Below are 21,534 nucleotides of genomic sequence, written 5' to 3'. Positions count from 1 at the left end.
GTTCCTGATATAAAAGCACTTATTAACATGGTTTATCGCCATTGTTCTCTCCCTAATATGTACTGGCCAGTAACAAATGATTAGAAAAATCAAGAATTTAAAGAATAAATGTTACTGTTGGTTAAGAATGAATTATATGGTATGTCATCAGAAGACTGTCAGCCTTTCCCAGATATGATATTTCTTACTCAGAACCTTAATATAACTTTGACTTTCAGTTCTAAGACATGGGAGTAGCTTATCTCTGTGAAATATCTTTAAATGATATGGTTTTGGTATTTAATAACTAAGTCATCTGGGATGGGTATTTTGTACCACTTTGGCCGGTTAGCTCTTAAGTCAAATGTCTTTTGCTTAACACGAAGGAAAAAAATACAACATAGAAGTGCTGTGAAAGAAATGTTTGCATTCATTTGAAAAATAAAATACCAACTCTGCTTTTGTTAACATTCATTTTATAAAATACCTTAAAAGAACAGATAAAGTACTGGCGTTTACATAATAACCAGAATTGAAAAAGGATGAATAAAATATAAATTAATTGAACACATAACTATTTTGCCATATTAGACAAGTTTAAAAAAGGCATTAAAAAAATAAAATAGTAAATTGGGAAGAAAACCCTTCACTCAACTGCTGTCATTTTCTGGAAACTTTTCCTAGAAGCATTAAAATTCCAGGTCAACAGGCAGTACCTGTATTGTTGAAAACATACTGTAATTTGCTTCCAAATCTGTCAGCATAAGAGAAAAGATTAAAATTTTAACCAGGTTAGATAATTCAGTGCAAATTAAAGCTTCAAGTTGAAGATCCGAGAGGAAACATAATGTCCAAACTGTAGGAAATGCTTCTGGAACTGAAAGAGAAAAAATTCACATTAAGAAGAAATCTTTGAAAGTGTTCTTGTGTGTGAAATATTGAGTTAACCAATGGGCCCTTTGAAGTTGCAGTTAGGGCTCTATTACGAAGACTATTTGCAATATAGGCAAGGGAATATGGATGGGGAGGGGCTAAAGGTCATCTTTGTGGAAGGAAGTTCAAGATCACCATAAGCACTGCTGATTCAATTCTAGAAAATTTGGCCAGGATAGATATTACAGACATCAAGGGGAAAAAGAGATTGTGGAGATTAATTTACTGGACTATCTTTGAGAATAAGTATTTCTACCCCCAGAATATGTTGGGGGACAGGGGAGAGCAGGTTAATGTTGGCCACAATCTGTTTTAATTATATGAATTATATGTCATACTGGCTTTAAAAATAATATTACCAAGTCTTGAGACATGGGAGGAATGTCAAACTTTTTGGATCACAGTGAAACCAAACCTGGTTCATTTCCAACCATTAATGGCTAGTCACTTTTATAATTTAAAAATGTATTTTGGTTTAATTATTTCCTAAAAAAAAACTTCTGCGTTTGATAAGTCATAGGTAATAGGTAGCAATAGGTTTTTCATGATAGTGTTTGATAGAAAGTTTCCCTCTTTCCATTCCATACAAAATTTTGATTCGTTCTTTTTAATGATAAAACTAATTGTTGCTATTGAGTACTAGATACAGAGAGATTTTGGTGGAGGCTAGTAAGTTTTCTTTGCAAAATAGATTTTTAAAAATTCAGGCCTAAATTTACTATATTGTCACCAGTCTTTTTCTAATCCTCACTGGAAATTTTCACACATTTTTTGAAAATTGTTTGAATGAGAATATACTATGCTTCCTAATATTCGTATTTTACATCCTTCTCTAATCTATTAAGAATGTTATAACAATGTTATCACAATGAAGTGGCAACTTTTGGCTTTTAGACTGTACCTAAGATCAGCAAGTCATTAAAAAAAAAACCACAGTGCTATTCCAACGTGACATCAGAAACTAATAAAATAAATGAAAAATCATGATGACATAACATGGAGTTCATAAAGCAATGGAGAATTAGCCAATGCAGTTTTTAAAAGTGTAAAAAACTGCCCTCATATACCTACTTACAGGAAGAACATCTAAAGCAAATTAAAACTTCTCTTCCAGGGACATGAACCAGCTCAGAATCAGCTGAAGAAATTAAAATATGAGCACAAACTATCCAAGGCCTGTGACTCCTCAGGTACCTCATGTCAGGAGATGAAACTGTCAAGTAAGGGCACATGTCAGCTCACAAAGGAATGCGTTAGTTCCCTCCCCAGGTCAACGCAATGACTACACAAGTCTTGACTGTTAATTTCCTTTGGCTCTGCCACATGTTTGGTTACGTGCTTTCAAATCCTGAAGAAAGGTTCACTATCAGATGCATCTTTTTACATCACACTGTGTGAAGTTAAAGGAGTGGCAGAAATGTGCACAAACCTGCAATCAGTCCACGTTTAGAAAACCTTCTGTGGGTTCAAGCATTTAACACAGACCTGGTTTTGTCTAATTTCTTCACTAAAACTTAAGAAGAAAAAAAAAAAAAAGCAGATTGCCTGAAAATTCTAAAGCGCTGGTGGAAACCTTCTAGGCTTTGTCCAGCAGAGACACTTTCACCATCAAAAGTGCAGATAAAGGATAACAGAATATTACAATGGAATCAGTTTGTGACGGTTTGTGCTTTAAGAACACAGTGCCTGACAGCATGGAGCACATCATAGATGCCCAATAAATATTTGTAGGTTTATTAAAAGTAATAACACGGTTTCTGAAGAACCAACCTCCATTTTGCAAAAAAGGCAAAACTATATAAATTTCTTATACCTGACTGGATGGAGCAATGTGGAGCAATGAATGAGAGAATTGAAAAATTAAATACGAACCCTAATTTGATGGGAGAGAGAAAATTACTAAGAATTTTGCAAAAGAAAAATAAACATTGCCACAGTAGCATTAGCACTTAACAGTGCATCAAAGATGTAACATTTCCACTGCAATATGAACTGGTTCCTAAACTTTTTAGGTACCAGAGTGTAATCACTCAAACAGGAAATGAACTCTATTCCACTTTGGGAAAGGTATGGTCATAGTTTTATCTGAAAATTATTAATGTACTTCTGGGAGACGGCCCTCTTATTCAGCATGCCTCAAAGTAATGCGGCATAAATATCAGGGGACCTCATTATATAACTTCAATACGGCATTGTCATGTGCAAGTGTATTCTCCCACCTCTGCAGTAGTTGCTTTCTAATATTTTAGGTTTTTTTTTTAGAGTCGTGACACCCCTGGGATGACAAAGATGAGAGTGTGGAAGATCACAGAACTTACACAAAAAGGGAAGCTCTTCTATATTATATGAAAACCCCTTATAAAAGGCAGTTCATTGACCAAAAAATGCTTTATACATTTCAGATTTTCCCCATCTCTCAACAGTGATGGTTTCCAAACAAAAGACTCAGTAGTGAAGGCCACACACTTTTTTTTGCATTAATTTGATACGTTGAAAATCAGAACCTTTAAAGCATCTTGTAAATGGGAGAAATGGAACTGGACCTGGGTTCGGGGGGGTGGGACGGGAGCGATCACAATGAATATGTGACTTAGCTGTTGACGCAGACAGCAAGGGAGTTGGTAGAAAATGTTACAGCAGACCTGACCACTGTACAGAGGGTCTATCAAGAACACAGTACAGGTATCAAAAAAAGTCCCCAAACAAAACTAAAAAACAAACTGCAACTTTGCCAACTTGTAAACAAGGAAAAGCATTTCACAGATTCAAAGTTCAAGGGAAGTAAACGTCTTTAAATTATTTTTGTCAGTTCAACCCTGATTTAAAAGTATGGCTAGCAAAAATAAGGAAGCCGCGGCCATTGGCATCCTGAGCAAGAAGCTGTCTTCTGAGAAGCAGCACTTCCGAGCCTTTCTCTTCTCAAGATGCCACGTGAGGAGGAGACGTTCCCTCTTGAATTCCATCTCACTTTTCTCCTTTCCACACATCTGGAATATTCAGCAATTGCTTTGTGTTCTGGTGTTTACAGTTCTGGCTGCTATAGATTTAGACGTGGGGAGACGGGAGGGGGGAAGGCAAATTCTCGGAGGATGCTACGGGCCACTTCGACATTATTCTGGGCTATCTCTAAGGCTCTCTTCACTTCTTCAAAGGCATAACCCTCTCCCATGAGTTTTGCAATTTTTGCATCGACATTTTCCAATGCTGCTTCAGGCCCGTGGGGTTTTCTGTGGTGAATTTCTGGTGCAGTCCTGCGGGGTCGTGGTTTAGGAGGCCTGGCTGGTGCTTGTGAACCATCTGCATAGATTTTTAAAAAGAGATATCATTTAAATAATGAGATAAAAATAAAGACATTATACATTAGTATGAGCTCATTATTTTATATGAAAACAGTTTTTCATTGTTTCTACAAAAACCATTTTCCATTTTTCTATATTACGGTTGGATAGGTTATATTGTCCCCATTTTGAACGTCAAGAAAACTAAGGTAGGGTGTGTTGGAAATTTAACTGGGAAATTAACACAAATTTTTTCCCAATTTTACATATTGTTCTTTAAACCGTATGAAATAAAAGATACAGAAGAAAAAAACAAAAATAACTGAAAAAGAAAAGCTTTCATTTCGGCAATACAGTTCACCCTTCTCTACTATGGTGGAGGCATTTTCTTGGGAAGTTTCTACTAGAGGAAACTGTTACAAGCTCGTGGATACTCCTGGCAGAACATCCCCACCAGGTCCTACACCCCACCCATGTCAGAGCAAAACTTCTGAGAAATATGCTTTGTAGCATATTTTTCAAGTTAATAATGCTGTAAAGTGATACCTTGCTGATGCTAGGGGGCAAATAATGAAATAGTAGATGCTTTGAGTCTGCTATTAGTCAATAGGTTGGACAGAAGTAAACTCAGTGCTTTGCTGAAATACTTTATCCAGATTCCAATGTAGAACGCTTAGCCTGAGAAAAAGCAAAGCCAGCAGAAACATTAGTGGAGAACTCGGTTCCAGATCAGTCCCCTGATAATAGTTTCTCAGAGTTAAACCAAATGACATTGGTATCCATGAATGGAAAGTAATCTTATTAGGAGAAAAGAAAGTTAGTTAATAGACCACCATCCCATACAGATCACCAGGACATGGGCTAGTAACTTGAGGTGGCACTTTTATCATGGATTTCCATTTATCTGTATCTGGTACTTAATATCAAAAGCCTAGATTTTTAAAAAAGGTTAAAAGTTGTCAAATTTATTCCATGAAACATTTATGGGTTTAAGATAAAGTAGACACCAACAGTTATTTAATGTTTTTCTTCTTAGACCACTGACAGGTGCCAAATTCAAGGACACAAATAAATGAAGAAGTGAGGCTAGAACCCTCTTGACTCCTGTCCTCATCCTGTCCCTCTTAGTCTCTGCTCCCTTGCCAACTTTCCTGATGGCCTATGGAAATATTATAAGCTGATACTTTCAATAATAATCAAATTTAAATCATAAAGAATTATCTGATACATTATTTCATATTTTTCTCATAAGTATATTTTTCTCTGAGAAGGTAACTTGTAAAAAAAAATCATCCTGTTTGCAATTCTAGCAATATCAATATAACATACACAAAAGTCTCCAGGATGAAAATATTTAGTTCTACACAAAATTGGATGATAGTCTTATTTTTAATTGTTCCTTTCTTACAGAATGATATCTAGTTTGAAAAAAATATTATAGCTGTAGATAAAGCTTACTCTGGTTGTACATAAGAACACACAGTTTCCGGTTCTTGCTAAAGTCTATACTGTTTTGTATATCTGTAACTAACTATCTCAAATTATTATGGTCTAGTAAATTGCATTTCTTACTGTTTTGAGGTTTCATTTATTTTTCTATTAAGTATTTCCATTATGCCATGCAGAGAGGGACAATAAATTATGCTTTGCTTCTAATTACTTCCAAAAACTATTAGAGATTCTAGCAAGCTTTCCTTTAATCAGTTACCACAGAATTTATACATTGAAATATTGTCTGTTCTGACTTACTTTTAGGTGAGAAAAGTATCTAGAATTAAACACAAGTTTAAATTCCTTGTATTCTACTGGTAATTTTTGAAGAATTTTTCTAATATTGTTATTTTGTTTCTGTCTAAATACTGAGAAGGGCACATGAATATCAAGCATCTCTGAAAAGTACAGCTATGAATACTACTAAACTGGGAAAGATGCTATGGCAGTGAGAGACCCATCTAATGGTATAATTGGAAATTAAGTCTTAAGATTTAGAACTTCTAGATGTAATAAACATGTGTCTTTGATCTTGGTAGATGGCACTTATCACCAGGAAAACCCCCCAAGAAATCTATCCACTCTGTGAGGCTGGTATAATTAATACTGGCCAAATGCAATGCAATTTGAGGATGATCAATTTTATTTGACAAAGCTATTCTTTTCTTGAAAAAAAATAAGTACTAAACATAATTCAGGAAGGCTAAGTTAGGTTAAACCAAATGTTAGGGAAAACACACACACACACACACACACACAAAATGATTAAATCAAAACTATCTAGCTAGAGGAGTGAAGGTATCTCTGATCTGTTTGAAATACCAACTAGAGGAAATGATTCAAACCATCTCTGGAAGGAATCACAATAGATTTTGAAGATATTTTCAGTAAAAAAAGAAAAAACTTTGAAGCAAAGATTAATTTTTCCAAAAGATAGATTTTTTTTTCCTTTTAAATACAAAACTCATATATCCCAACTCATTTAATCCTAGTCCTCATTGCCCTAACTCAAAATCTGTTTCCCCAAAACAGTGCTGACATCACTTTGGAATCTTACAAATGCCCAGAGTTGAACTGTATCATGTATTAGAGCCCACAAATGGAAGTAACATGAAGCTTTGTTGCAACTTTTTGCCACCTGTTATATACATTTCTATTTATTGCTGAATATTTATTCAATTTGGAATGTTTTAATATTTTGTTTGTTTTAACTGGATAGTGTAGCTCTGCACCAGGTAACCGACAGCTACAACTTTTCAAGCTGAGGATGGCGGTGAGGAGCACCGAGGTCGGTTAGATGCATCTCAGTTTGGCCACTAAGATTTTGAGTGACTTTGAGGTAAGCAGTTTACTTTCATAATTCTCACTCTCCACATCTACTTTTGTGTCTCCATTTTTAGAGGCATTACTTATCCCTTCTCAGTCAGGTAGTACGGAATTAATTAATTTAATGCTCGGTATGTGTGCTGAGGAGAACTTTAAAAAGAAAGGACAATGAATTCACATCTGTAATGATAACCACTATACTACAATGCTAGAGAACAGCAGTTACTATAAATTAATAGGAATTCAAATGTGGAAGAGGACAAAAACCTGGAATTTGTAGTGAGTGCCTAGTTCTATATGAAACTTTTAAGCAAGATATTAATAAGAAAGATCTGTTACAACCTGAACTAATAGTAAAAGCCATTAAAAAAAAAAAAAAAAGGCAATTTTCATGCCGGTCATTACAGCAAAGCACTTAAAGCCAGTCCCTCTTTCTAGACAACTCTTCTTAAAACTCATGGACAGCCTTCACTGTCTCCACTTCTTTCTCACAATGTCTAAAAGAGGAGATACCAGGTCCTTATTCACTTTGGAATGTGTAGATGATGCAAAGGAGCAATGAAACAGCAGATGACCCTCTCCCAGAGCTCTCCCAAAGCTGCTATGTTGTAGTTTTGGAGTACACTGGAATGACTATGAATTTTACCAATGCTATGGGGATTTCTGTACCTGAATACATGTCATCCTTAGAAATGTGATTGGCAGGACATGTTTTATTCTGGTGCTGCTGTCTGTGCTCATGGTATTTTTGAACTCCTATGAGCAAGGGCAACAACATCCAAATAAGTGCAAGAAGGTGTGGAGCCATAGGCTATAAACAGTACATCTTCCTGGAGCACTAATTTTACTCAAGGATATGAGAGAGTTAATATTTTTAAATATGAAAATAAATGCAGATATACCAAGTAAAATGCAAACTTTCTATAAATTATTGAAATGACACAGACTTTGAAGCAATTTCCTGCATGCGATTGTCCACTTTTAGTTAAATCCCTAGTCCCCATGTCATTCGGAGTTAGCTCTTTGGTGGGGAGAAAGATTTGAGAAGCAATAGCTTGATAGCATTTAAAAATGGACTATCATACAATAATTTAAAGTGACGTTAAAAAAAATTTAATGATGTGGTAAGAAACTTATGATACTATGTTGTACTGTGGAGTATGATCTCCACTGTGTGAACATGTGCATGGACAAATCATCATTAGAAAGAGGGCTCCAAAATGGCAATAATGTTCCTTACTGATGACGGGGTTCTAGGTGACTTTTCTTGTTGTTGTTTTGTTTAAATTCTACTTTATTCTCTAATGTGCATGTACCACTTTCATAATTTTAAAAAAAGCCTCAGATCCCATCTGTTGGTTTTAGAGGTCTGAGCTGCTCAAGAATCTAAGACAGAGATTGATTTTGCTGGTATAAAAAGTACAGAAAGTACATAGTGAGTGGCTTCCTAAAGTCATGTGAAAAATGATCACAATCCAGGTTTTGAAATCTCTACTACAATTTTAGAATTCTTAGTACCCTCTTCTATCACTACTATTCCTTTGCTACTGTCTTGATTTTATGATTGGCTATCTCCAAACTCAGCTTAGCAATCATTGTTATATGAATGTGTGAGTTAAGTTTTTAAACCTAATTTTTGGCCTGACTACTGGTGGGATAACAACAACATAAATGGGTGCACAGCTTACTGATTCAAATCCTATCATCAATCAATCATTTACTAGCTGTGAGACCTTGGGTAAATTACTAAACTTTGTTGTGTCTCACTTACTTCTATAAATTGACATTAATAATACCTATTTCAGAGGGGTTGTGGGAAATAAAATTATGACTAGATCTGTATTGTATAGTAAATTTACATTTATATTTTATATATAACATAACAAACATATTACATTGTATTATATAAACTACTCAACATTAATATACAATATATAAACTATTATATAAAATGTTTTATATGTGCAACTATATAATAATTTTAGGTATTACATTATCTCTGTTATCTATATTTAAAACTGTATGTAATATTTTTTAAAATCTGAGACATAATCTCAAATTATTTAGTAATTCAATGATGATACTTGGGATGGACAGCAAGACTCTTAGACTACAGATATTTTCAAGTATAAGAAAAAAATATTGGAAGAATCAATATTGTCAAAATGACCATACTACCCAAGGCAATCTACAGATTCAATGCAATCCCTATCAAATTACCAATGGCATTTTTCACACAACTAGAACAAAAAAAAAAATCTTAAAATTGGTATGGAGACACAAAAGACCCCAAAAAGCCAAAGCAATCTTGGGAAAGAAGAACAGAGCTGGAGGAATCAGGCTCCCTGACTTCAGACTATACTACAAAGCTACAATAATCAAGACAGTATGGTACTGGCACAAAAACAAATTAGATCAATGGAACAGGATAGAAAGCCCAGAGATAAACCCACACACATATGGTCACCTTATTTTTGATAAAGGAGGCAAGAATATACAATGGAGAAAAGACAGCCTCTTCAATAAGTGGTGCTGGGAAAACTGGACAGCTACATGTAAAAGAATGAAATTAATTAGAACACTCCCTAACACACAAAATAAACACGTCATACACAAAAATAAACTCAAAATGGATTAAAGACCTAAATGTAAGGCTAGACAGTATAAAACTCTTAGAGTGTTCTGCCTATGTTTTCCTCTATGACAAATCACAGCAAGATCCTTTTTGACCCACCTCCTAGAGAAATGGCAATAAAAACAAAAATAAACAAATGGGACCTAATGAAACTTAAAAGCTTTTGCACAGCAAAGGAAAACATAAACTAAATGAAAAGACAACTCACAGAATGGGAGAAAAATACTTGCAAACAATGTGACTGACAAGGGATTAATCTCCAAAATTTACAAAGAGCTCATGCAGCTCAATATCCAAAAAACAACCCAATCCAAAAATGGGCAGAAGACCTAAATAGACATTTCTCCAAAGAAAACATACAGATGCCCAGAGGCACATGAAAAGCTGCTCAACATCACTCATTATTAGAGAAATGCAAATCAAATCAAAACTACAATGAGATATCACCTCACACCAGTCAGAACGGCCATCATGAAAAAGTATACAAACAATAAATGCTGGAGAGAGTGTGGAGAAAAGGGAACCCTCCTACACTGTTGGTGGGAACGTGAATGGTTACAGCCACTATGGAGAACAGTATGGAGGTTCCTTAAAAAGTTAAAAATAGAGCTACCATATGACCCTGCAATCCCACTCCTGGGCATATATCCAGAGAAGAACATGATCCGAAACAATATATGCACCCCAGTATTCCTTGCAGCACTGTTAAAAATAGCCAGACATGGAAGCAACCTACATGTCCATCGACAGAAGAATGGATAAATAAGATGTGGTACATATATACAATGGAATATTACTCAGTCATAGAAAAGGAATGAAATAATGCCATTTGCAGCAACATGGATGGACCTGGAGATTACCATACTAACTGAAGTAAGTCAGAGAAAGACAAATATCATATGCTATCACTTATATGTGGAATCTAAAAAAAAATGATACAAATGAACTTATTTACAAAACAGAAACAGACTCAGAGAGAAAAAACTTATGGTTATCAGAGGGGAAGGGTTGGGGGAGAGGGATAGATTGGGAGTTTGGGATTGACATGTACACTCTGCTATATTTAAAATAGATAATCAACAAAGACCTACTGTATAGCACAGGGAACTCTGCTCAATACTCTGTAATAACCTAAATGGGAAAAGAATTTGAAAAAGAATAGATACATGTATATGTATAACTGAATCACTTTGCTGTACACCTGAAACTAACACAACATTGTTAATCAACTATACTCCAATATAAAATAAAAAGTAAAAAAAATTTTTTACTAGACCTGTATCTTACAGTAAATTTACATTTAAACTACTCAAAACATTAAAATACAATATAGAAACTATTATATAAAATATATTTTACATGTGCAACTATAAATATAATAATATATGTTATGTATTAAATTATCTCTGTTATCTGTATTTAAAATACTTAGCATAACATTTGTCCTGTAGTAAGTGCTTAACAAATTTTAAAAATGATTACTACATACAATCTGAGACATAATCTCCAAAATTATTTAGTAATTCACTGACGATACTTGGGATGGACATCAAGACTCTTAGACTACAGATTTTTTCAAGTGTAACAATATTTGAGAATTAAAAGAAAAAATATAAATTAACTTATCAAGGCATAAAAGAAATCTCAAACACATCATCATTATGACTTTGTTACTCTCCTGTAAGTTGTTGGAGCAATTATTTCTGGAACTCATTTATGTAACTTTGAATTGCTTCCACTACAGATATACTATTTAATTTTAGAAAGACATGTTTTTATACTATTGAATTTTAGAAGGACATGTTTTAATACACAGTTTTCACTAAATTACAAATAAAATATCTTTATATACACTAAGGTAGGTAATTATGATTGTTAGGGCCAAGGTTATAACATAACTTTTTTAATACATCCAGAAAATGGTTATAAGAGAACTACATTAGTATTAGATTTGTAAGAAAAATGACCCCATGTTCAGTGGTTTTAAAACTGAAGCTGTATGTAAGGAAAAACATTTTAGGTAGTTGAACTATGGTAAAACTCTGTAACGCTGCAATTTCCTTTGTTGAAACACAAAACAAAATCTTAAAAACACAGTTTATCTTAAAACATCACTTATAACAATACACAGTTCCAACTCTTATGTGAAATGAAGCCGTGATTTCCAGTTGAGGTCTTAATATAAAATTCATTCAACATCTGGTCACTTTTCCTTTAAGCTAGTAAAGGAAAAGTAGTATTGGAATTAATTCCTTTTATGAGACCTCCTTTATTTTGTAGGTATACTTGGCAATAATATCTGTTACCAGTTACAAACACATTTAATACAAGTCATATTCTGAAATTCTAGTGTTATTTTTAAGTATTACCTTGAACATCCTTTTAAATACTAAGAATGTTAAAAAAAAAAATCTCAAGAGCTCAGCTGCACTTCATCAGCATGAGCACAACATCATCACTATAACTTTGTATTCTAATATAAGTAAGTTGGATTCCCTGGGTTTTTAAAGAATGGTATTCAAACTGTAGCACATGATATCTTACCACAAGAGAAAAGTAAACTTAAAAATGTCTAAAAACTCATGCATAGCTAGTATAGACATGAACCCTATGTGAAGAAATAAGCAGACTATTAGCAAAAACATTTGGCCCATTTAAGGTATATGCAAGTTTAACACAAGCCGGTAAAATCCACTTATTCTGATTATCATTATGACATATTCATATCATTAAATATTGTTACATCTACAAACTTACTTCAGAAATATAAACTTTTATGGGGGGAGAAATAAAACATTTGGAAGGCTCTTTGTATATGTAGACATACATTTACATGCACACATCCTCTTTAGAAAAAGGAAAATATTTTCAAATCAATTAAAATTTTTGAGTTAGAAATATTCTTTTCATAGAAAGCTTATATACATAAGTAAGTCACCATCAGTTATTTACATCACCATAAAAATAGGAGAAATGGAATTTATAAGATGCGGCAATTATACCAGAATCCTCAACGATCGTCTTAAAAAGGCCTTGATATCAATAAAAACGCTACTGCAAAATAAGCACTATTAGTATCCCAAAGGCACACTGCATAGTCTTAAGTTTCTGATGGAAAGATCTAATCCAGAAGGCAAGCTGAGTCCCTCTCCTGGTGTGTAATAAACTAGTGGACAGCTTGGTAGCCCTGTGAAGCAGCATGTGAGCAAATATCTTGTTGGAAAAAAGTATCTTATTTTCTGTGGTTTGACTGTGTTTGTAAAGAGAGTTCAGGGAGTAGGCTGAAATAGTTGATGTTACAGCTAGCTGAGGCCCTCAGAGTAATAATCAGGACTATTTTATCACTCAGGTAAAGCCAGTTCAGGCTTCTGGTAAATGCCTATTTGGGGATGTTTCAACAGGGTTTGTGACTTAAAGTTCTTCCTTGAAATTTCTAGTGTAATGCTAACTGGAATTCCTACCAGTTGAAATCATATATGTGAATGATGTTCCTCTGGGCTCAACCATACCTGCATGTTATGGTGCAAACTGTAAAGAAGCTGTGAAAATAGAGCATTTAGGCCACAACTCTTCTCATAACTTGAGTATATGTTTCTGTTAATCCAGAGCTGGTAGTACTGAATATGTTATTTTAAATCAGTCATGGCACTCTTCTCAAAGTTGTATTTTAACATTATTTCCTTAAGGGATTTGCTTCCTTCTCCTATATATATTGTCAGATACTGTCTCTCCTTCTTCTTGACTTTCACATTTTTTCATCATTCTGGAAATCTACCCTTTCAAATGGAAATACAGTGTTTCAGTGGGTACCCATGGATATATCTGAAATATTGGAATGACTAGAAGTAAATTGGTAAAAACAGCACAGACCAAAATTTGAAATGGTTACTAATATTTTCTGTTTTTCTGAGTTATATTCAAATGTAAAAACTTAAAAAACTACAGAGGGATTTTTGCATCTCCCATGCATGTCATCAAGTACAGAACTGCTGTGTTGATAATTCTCAAAGCAGCTAAATAATTATCTTGATTCGGAAGTTACAGAATGGACAGCTCTCACTATTAACAAATCTGTGAACTGAGGTTTGAGCTTAAAAGCAAACCAAATCCAGCAATACATAAAAAGGATCATACACCATGATCAAGTGGGATTTATCCCAGGGTTGCAAGGATTTTTCAACATCCATAAATCAATCAATGTGATACACCATATTAAACTGAAGACTAAAAACCATATGATCATCTTAATAGATGCAAAAAAGCTTTTGATAAAATTCAACATCATTTATGATAAAAACTGTCCAGAAAGTGGGCATATAGGGAACATAACCTAAACACAGTGAAGACCATATAGGGCAAACCCACAACTAACATCATACTCAATGATGAAGAGTTGAAAGCATTCTCTCTAAGATCAGGAACAAGACAAGGATGCCACTCTCGCCACTTTTATTCAACATAGTTTTGGAAGTCCTAGCCACGGCAATCAGAGAAGAAAAAAATAAAAAGAATCCAGATTGGAAAGGAAGAAGTAAAACTGTCACTGTTTGCAGACGACTTGATACTATACACAGAAAATCCTAAAGATGCCACCAGAAAACTACTAGAGCTCATCAATGAATTCTGTAAAGTTGCAGGATACAAAATGAATATACAGAAATCTGTCTCATTTCTATACATTAACAATGAAATATCAGAGAAATTAAGGAAACAATCCCATTTACCATCGCATCAAAAAGAATACAATACCTAGGAATAAACCTGCCTAAGGAGGCAAAAGACCTGTACTCTGAAAATTATAAGACACTGATGAAGGAAACTGAAGATGACACTAACAAATGGAAACCGTGTTCTTGATTGGAAGAATCAATATTGTTAAAATGACCATACTACCCAAGGCAATCTACAGATTCAATGCAATCCCTATCAAATTACCAATGGCATTTTTCACAGAACAAATAATTTTAAAATTTGTATTGAAACACAAAAAACCTTGAATAGTCAAAACAGAGAAAGAAGAACGGAGCTGGAGGAATCATGCTCCCTGACTTCAGACTGTACTACAAAGCTACAGTAATCAAAACAGTATGGTACTGGCACAAAAATAGACACATACATCAATGAACAGGATAGAAAGCCCAGAAATAAACCCACACACTTACGGTCAATTAATATATTGGGTTGGCCAAAAAGTTCGTTCGGATTTTTCTGTAAGATGTTATGGAAAAACCTGAACAAACTTTTTGGCCAACCCAATATAACAAAGGAGGCAAGAATATACGATGGAGAAAAGACAGTCTCTTCAATAAGTGGTGCTGGGAAAACTGGAAAGCTATATGTAAAAGAATGAAATTAGAACATTCTCTAACACCATATACAAAAATAAACTCAAAATGGATTTAAAAACGTAAATGGAAGATCAGATACTATAAAACTCCTAGAGGAAAACCTAGGCAGAACACTCTTTGACATAAACCACAGCAATATTTTTTGGATCCATCTCCTAGAGTAATGGATATAAGAGCAAAAAACCAAATGGGACCTAATTCCTGTGGTTTTTTTTTTTTTTTTTTTTTTTGGCTGCACCATATGGCATTTGGAACTTCCCCAACCATGGATCGAACCATGCCTCCTGCAGTGGAAGCACAGAGTCTTAATCACTGGACCACCAGGGAAGTCCAAATGGGACCTAATTAAACTTAAAAGATTCTGCACAGCACAGGAAATTATAAACAAAACAAAAAGACAACCTACGGAAGGGGAGAAAATCTTTGCAAATGATGTGACCAAAAAGGGATTAAACTCCAAAATATACAAACAACTCATACAGCTCAATATCAAAAAAAAAAAAACCCAATCAAAAAATGGGCAGAAGACCTAAATAGACATTTCTCCAAAGATGATATACAGATGGACAAGAGGCACATGGAAAGATGCTCAACACTGCTAATTATTAGAGAAATGCAAATGAAAACTACAATGTGGTATCACCTCACACCAGTCAGAATGGCCATCACTAAAATGTCTACAAATAATAAATGCTGGAGAGTGTGGAGAAAAGGGGACTCTCCTACACTGTTGGTGGGAATGTAAATTGGTGCAGTCATTATGGAGAATAGTATGAAGGTTCCTTAAAAAACTAAAAATTGAGTTACCATATGATCCAGCAATCCCATTCCTGGGCATATATCTGGAAAAGACAAACTAATTCGAAAAGACAGATGCACCCCAGTGTTCATAGCAGCACTGTTTACAACAGCCAAGACGTGGAAGCAACCTAGGTGTTCATCGACAGAAAAATGGATAAAGAAGATGTGATATATATACACAATGGAATATTACTCAGCCATAAAAACAAATGAAATAATGCCATTTGCAGCAACATGGATGGACCTAGAGATTATCATACTAAGTGAAGTAAATCAAAGACAAGTATCATATGCTATCACTTATAAGTGGAATCTAAAAAAATGATACAAAGTTATTTACAAAACAGAAACAGACTCACAGACATAGAAAACAAACTTATAGTTACCAAAGGGGAAAGGAGCAGGGAGGGATAAATTAGGAGTTTGGGATTAGCAGATACACACTACTATATATAAAATAGATAAACAACAAGGACCTACTGTATAGCACAGGGAACTATATTCAATATCTTGTAATAACCTATAACGGAAAAGAATCTGAAGACAAATATACATATATATATATTCAGTTATATATATATATATATATTCAGTTATATAACAATCACTTGGCTGTACCGCTGAAACTAAAACATCATTGTAAATCAACTATACTTCAAAAAAAAGTCAAAATACAGTTAATGAAAAAAATACTGATATAGGACAAAAATCTACATAGGAAAAACTTCTGATGTCTGTAATTATGAGACAAATATATTGTTTCAATTGCTCAAAATATGTGTATGTTCAGCATAACACAGATATCAGCTACTCTTCCCTCCTCTCTTCTATCCATCCACTCATCCAAGAAACATGTGCTAGGCACTCTTCTGGACACCTGGGGATAAAGCAGTGAACCAAACCACGTGTGTATATTCAAAGCAATACTCTAGCAGATGAGATAGACAAATAAATGAATGAAAGGTGCTATGAAGAAACATAAAGCAAAAGAAGGGGATAGAAAGTGACTGTAAAGTAGGGGGAGCTATTTTAGATATGGTGGTCGAGGAAGACCTCCCAAAGAAGCAAAGCAGCAGCATTCCATTAATAATGGTTATGAGTACAACTTGTATTTACTAAAATGGTACAGGCTTCTACTTAATGACTGGCAGTAGAGCATTGCATGATAGCCCTAAATAAGCTATGAAAATGCATAGTTTGGTGCTAATACTAATTCTAAAGAGATTTCTTCCTTTAATGGAGAAATAAGAGAATGCAGCAGTTCGGTATATAAAGACATCAATCCCATTTCTCATATCTGATGATAAGGTAAAACAAAAGTTAGAGAATGAACAGATTCTGAATCCCAGAACATGCTTTACTGACATATCAAAGTTAATATTAAGGCTTAATGTTTCCTTTTCTGTGAGACAATTTTGTAGGCATTCTTCTCATAATACATGCTTTATAAGCAAATGCAAAGGTGATAAAAATACTTTCTTAGGCTGGCAGTGCTCATTAAATTATACACTGAATAAAAAGGTGCTCCAAAAAGCACTGTACAAACGTAAGGTATTATTATTACTATTATTAGCCAACTCACCTGAAGATGAAGGAAGCTGATCATAGTCCTGTGATGTTCTGTTGGATTTGACATTTTCACCTGGTAATCTCCTAGCAGGAGGCAAAGGAACCTGGCCACTTGCTGGATCAAAGAAGGGATCTTAAAAATAAAGATAATTTTCAGATTAAAACTATTATCTCTTGGGCTTCCCTGGTGGCGCAGTGGTTGAGAATCTGCCTGCCAATGCAGGGGACACGGGTTCGAGCCCTGGTCTGGGAGGATCCCACATGCTGCGGAGCAACTAGGCCCGTGAGCCACAACTACTGAGCCTGCGCATCTGGAGCTAGTGCTCTGCAACAAGAGAGGCCACGATAGTGAGAGGCCCGCGCACCGCGATGAAGAGTGGCCCCCACTTGCCGCAACTAGAGAAAGCCCTCGCACAGAAACGAAGACCCAACACAGCCAAAAATAAATAAATAAATAAATAAATAAATAAATAAATAAATAATAATAATAAAGGAATTCCTTAAAAAAACTATTATCTCTGCTAACTGGCTAAAGAAAAAAATTAGAAATTCTCTATAAAGATCAATTTTTTAAAAAAAATTTATTTATTTTTATTTATTTATTTTTGGTTGTGTTGGGTCTTCGTTTCTGTGCGAGGGCTTTCTCTAGTTGCGGCAAGCAGAGGCCACTCTTCATCGCGGTGCGCGGGCCTCTCACTATCGCGGCCTCTCTTGTTGCGGAGCACAGGCTCCAGACGCGCAGGCTCAGTAATTGTGGCTCACGGGCCCAGTTGCTCCGCAGCATGTGGGATCTTCCCAGACCAGGGCTCGAACCCGTATACCCTGCACTGGCAGGCAGATTCTCAACCACTGCGCCACCAGGTAAGCCCAAAGATCAATTTTTGAAAATAAGAAAACATTTCATGACTGATAGTAACCATTTTCTAATTTGCATATTTTCTAATTTATTCATCACTTGCTCAAATATGCTTTTCCCATTTGTTCCTAAATAATACACACTACTAACTTTGTAGTTTTCAGATCTCTTATTTGATGGTAAAATTGTTGATGGTAAAAACTGCTTCTAATTTTAATTTTCTGTCCCAGTCTGTCCTGTACAATGAATAGAAACTGTTGTAAAGTCAAAGAAAAAAATGGGTTTTGAACCTTGCCTGTAAGAATATTATATCAGTTAATCTGTCTAAGCATTAGGCAGACATAATCTGTAAAATGTACCTGACATTTGGGATTTGTGAGGATTAAATGAATTCATGTCTATGAAATCTCCTGTACATATAATGTGCCTTTTAAAATACTACATTGGGCATCCTATGCAAAAAATTGTTAGTTGGCTCACTGAACAATAAATTCAGTTATTAAAAATTATGCTATTATTAACATTAAGGTTTGTATAAGTAGTAAAATGTTTTTTTTTTTTTAACACCTTGACAGAGAGGGGGAATCTGAAATAGTGAAAAATATGAATTGCAGACAAATTAAAAATTATTGTACTTCTTAATTATATTTATTAAAAATAGAATAATGGCAGAAGCTAATGGCAGAGCTAGTGGCAGAAAAAGATTGTATCAGTGCTACTATATTAAATCATTAGGACTATAAACCTACCTGGTTTAAAATTAGTAGTATATGAGTTTAAATCCATAGAACTGATTCATTTTCTGAGTAGATGAACATTACCTCTGCAACCTTTGGTTCACTGATAATTTATCATCTGCCACCACTGCCATCTCGGGCTCCTCTGTTTTCCTCTCTCATAACACTTTCTTTTATGTCTGCCAGTATCTCCAAAGGTACTGTAAGTTCTTTTCAGGGCAGGGACCTTATCTTACTCAATTGTGTTTGAATTATATCTCCTAATAGAAACACAGTACCAAGCACACTGCTTGGTAAATAGCTTGCACTTCACAAATATTTACCTTTAACTACCAAAATTAACTCAGATTCAGATTTTTCATAAATTCAAATTCTGTGAAATTTGTATTGCTAACATAAGCCTAAAATTGTAACTATTAAAGAAGACCTGATAAATATTTCATTGTTTTAACTTCCATTTGAGTTTGATATTAAAAATGTGTAACAATTGGATTATTTGAGAAGGAAATACATGCCTATTTATATTAATTTTGACTAGTTGAAGCCCCTATTTGAGTACAATAATTATCTCCAGGTTTACTGGAGACATTTTTTTTTTAACCTAAGCAAGGCTACTTAATTTGCTTTCATTAATTTTGAGATTAAAATGTCTTAGATTCTGAGTTTTCAATAATTGAAAAGTCAATGGTTCAGCCTCATTAATTTTGCTGAAACATTTTAGGAAGGAATAAGAAGATAAATCAAATTCCATGCAACAAATGTTTGTTAGTCTTTTGATTTGGAAGGCTAACCAAAGGAACCAAATGTGGTGATTTCTGCATAAATTTAGAAATTTCCCAAAGATTTACAGTTAAATATTCAATAAAATTTACTTTCAATTCTTGTTCATTCTAAAACATCACTGATAAAATATTAGGTCAGAGAAAAGACTGTCTTTTATAATTACACTTTTTTATTTCCTTAGGGGTAAATTTATAGGTTTGTTAGATATACTTATGCTATTTCTAATCATCTATTTATTTAAGGCTAAACATTAGATTCTGGATACATTATTGAGTCATAAATAGAGTACAAAATATACAGTAGTATGATATTGCTCCCTTAATCTGTTGCACCTAAAAGGTCACTAGGTACACTAAAAATATTACCAAAAATAGCACAAAATACTTAGTTCAGTTCTGAATCACTACAATGCTTCATGTTAAGTTTGGCTACTGGTCAGGTATAGGGTAAACTGGGCTTCTGTAGCAAGTTATAAAGTTGGAAGCATTCCTGCTTCGATGGGAAAAGATATTATATATAGTACAATTACTACAGAGAGTACAATAATTACCAAATTTGAAAATCAATAAGGTTTTTAAAAGTAAATTCTTCAAAAATTCATTAAAGTAAAATTTTATATCCACACTTAGGATTAAAACATACAAATTGAAAATACCATAGCCAATGTACCATTTATATAGTAATACATGTTTGAGAAATGAATGAATGAATAAACACGATGGGATTAGTCTACTCTAAAAAGCAAAGTACAAGTGCCTGTGATTTACAGTATGGTAATGCTAAATTCAAAAATTTTAAGACTTATTTTAAGAGATTATTAAAAACTAAGGAAACACTGGGAGGAAAAGGTTTGCTAACTATAAAAGAAGTGGGGAAATACGCATCAATCAAAATTACGCTGTGTAAGAAGGAAACCTATCAAGTGGTTATCTCTGGGAGGAGGCATTATGGAATTTTTTTCTTAGTTCTTTTTTTCCCCCACTATCTGAAACACTTCCAATTTTTTACTCAAGCATAGGAAAAGAGGCAAATAAAACTGAACAGTTAAAACAATGGCATCTTTCCTCTGGGGCTGTCCAAAAGCCATCTGAAAGATTTATCAGTTATTCTGAAAATTTTAAAAGAATATCAATGCTAGATCTAATTGATAGAAGAGGATTTGAAGACCTATTATTTAGGTGAAACAAAGCTCCTCACTCTTTAACTCACATTCATAAAACCCCCATATGTAGTGATCTGGCCACTGATCAAGTCCCCAAGTGTTTGTTAGAGAACTCACTACCCCTCTGAGATATAAGAAGTATTAATAATCCAGGAAGCTTCTTAACAGGAATGAAATTTCCACTCCTAATTCTTCTCACTGGTCAGTCTTTGTCTCAGGAGACATGGAAGAAATCTAATGATTCTTTTACAAATACTGTGGTTGAAAGCAACTCCTCTAATACATACTCAAGATCTTCTCTTCTGTCGGTTAAACATCCTCAGTTCCTTTAATCTACCATAGTTTACACGGTGTGGTTTTTACTTCCCTCTCCCATCCTGGCTGCACTCCTCCAGATATAGCCTAGCCCTGGGTTTCTCCAACTTGAGCATGCATCAGAATCACCCCCAAAGGCTTATGAAAACACAGATTGCTGGGTCCTACTCCCAGAGTTTCTGATTTAGTAAGTCTTGGGTAGGTCTAAAGAATTGGCATTTTAAACAAATTTCTAGGGAGTGTTAATGCTGCTGGTCTCAAGACCACAGTTTGAGAACCACGGCTCTACCCATCAGTCCTTCAACACCTGCACACAGCAGT

At 34.5% G+C, this 21,534-nt stretch overlaps 1 protein-coding gene across 5 annotated transcripts in view; it reads right to left on the bottom strand.

Moving 5' to 3' along the window:
• Window positions 1–438: 438 nt before the first annotated feature.
• The window catches only part of CBLB (Cbl proto-oncogene B), a 210,045-nt gene continuing 188,949 nt past the window's right edge, over window positions 439–21,534 (bottom strand). For all 5 annotated transcript variants that reach the window (XM_059921208.1, XM_059921211.1, XM_059921209.1 and 2 more), the window contains 2 exons: window positions 17,374–17,493; window positions 439–4,209 (listed from right to left, as the gene is read on the bottom strand). In XM_059921208.1, the coding sequence (XP_059777191.1) occupies window positions 3,950–4,209; window positions 17,374–17,493 (380 nt within the window). In that variant the 3' untranslated portion in view covers window positions 439–3,949. The remainder of the gene's footprint in view (window positions 4,210–17,373; window positions 17,494–21,534) is intronic.

The sequence above is a fragment of the Balaenoptera ricei genome, chromosome 4, assembly GCF_028023285.1.
Source record: "Balaenoptera ricei isolate mBalRic1 chromosome 4, mBalRic1.hap2, whole genome shotgun sequence".
Lineage (NCBI taxonomy): Eukaryota > Metazoa > Chordata > Mammalia > Artiodactyla > Balaenopteridae > Balaenoptera > Balaenoptera ricei.
The sequence above is the reverse complement of the archived record's forward strand: the minus strand, read 5'-3'. Positions and strand labels throughout refer to the sequence as shown.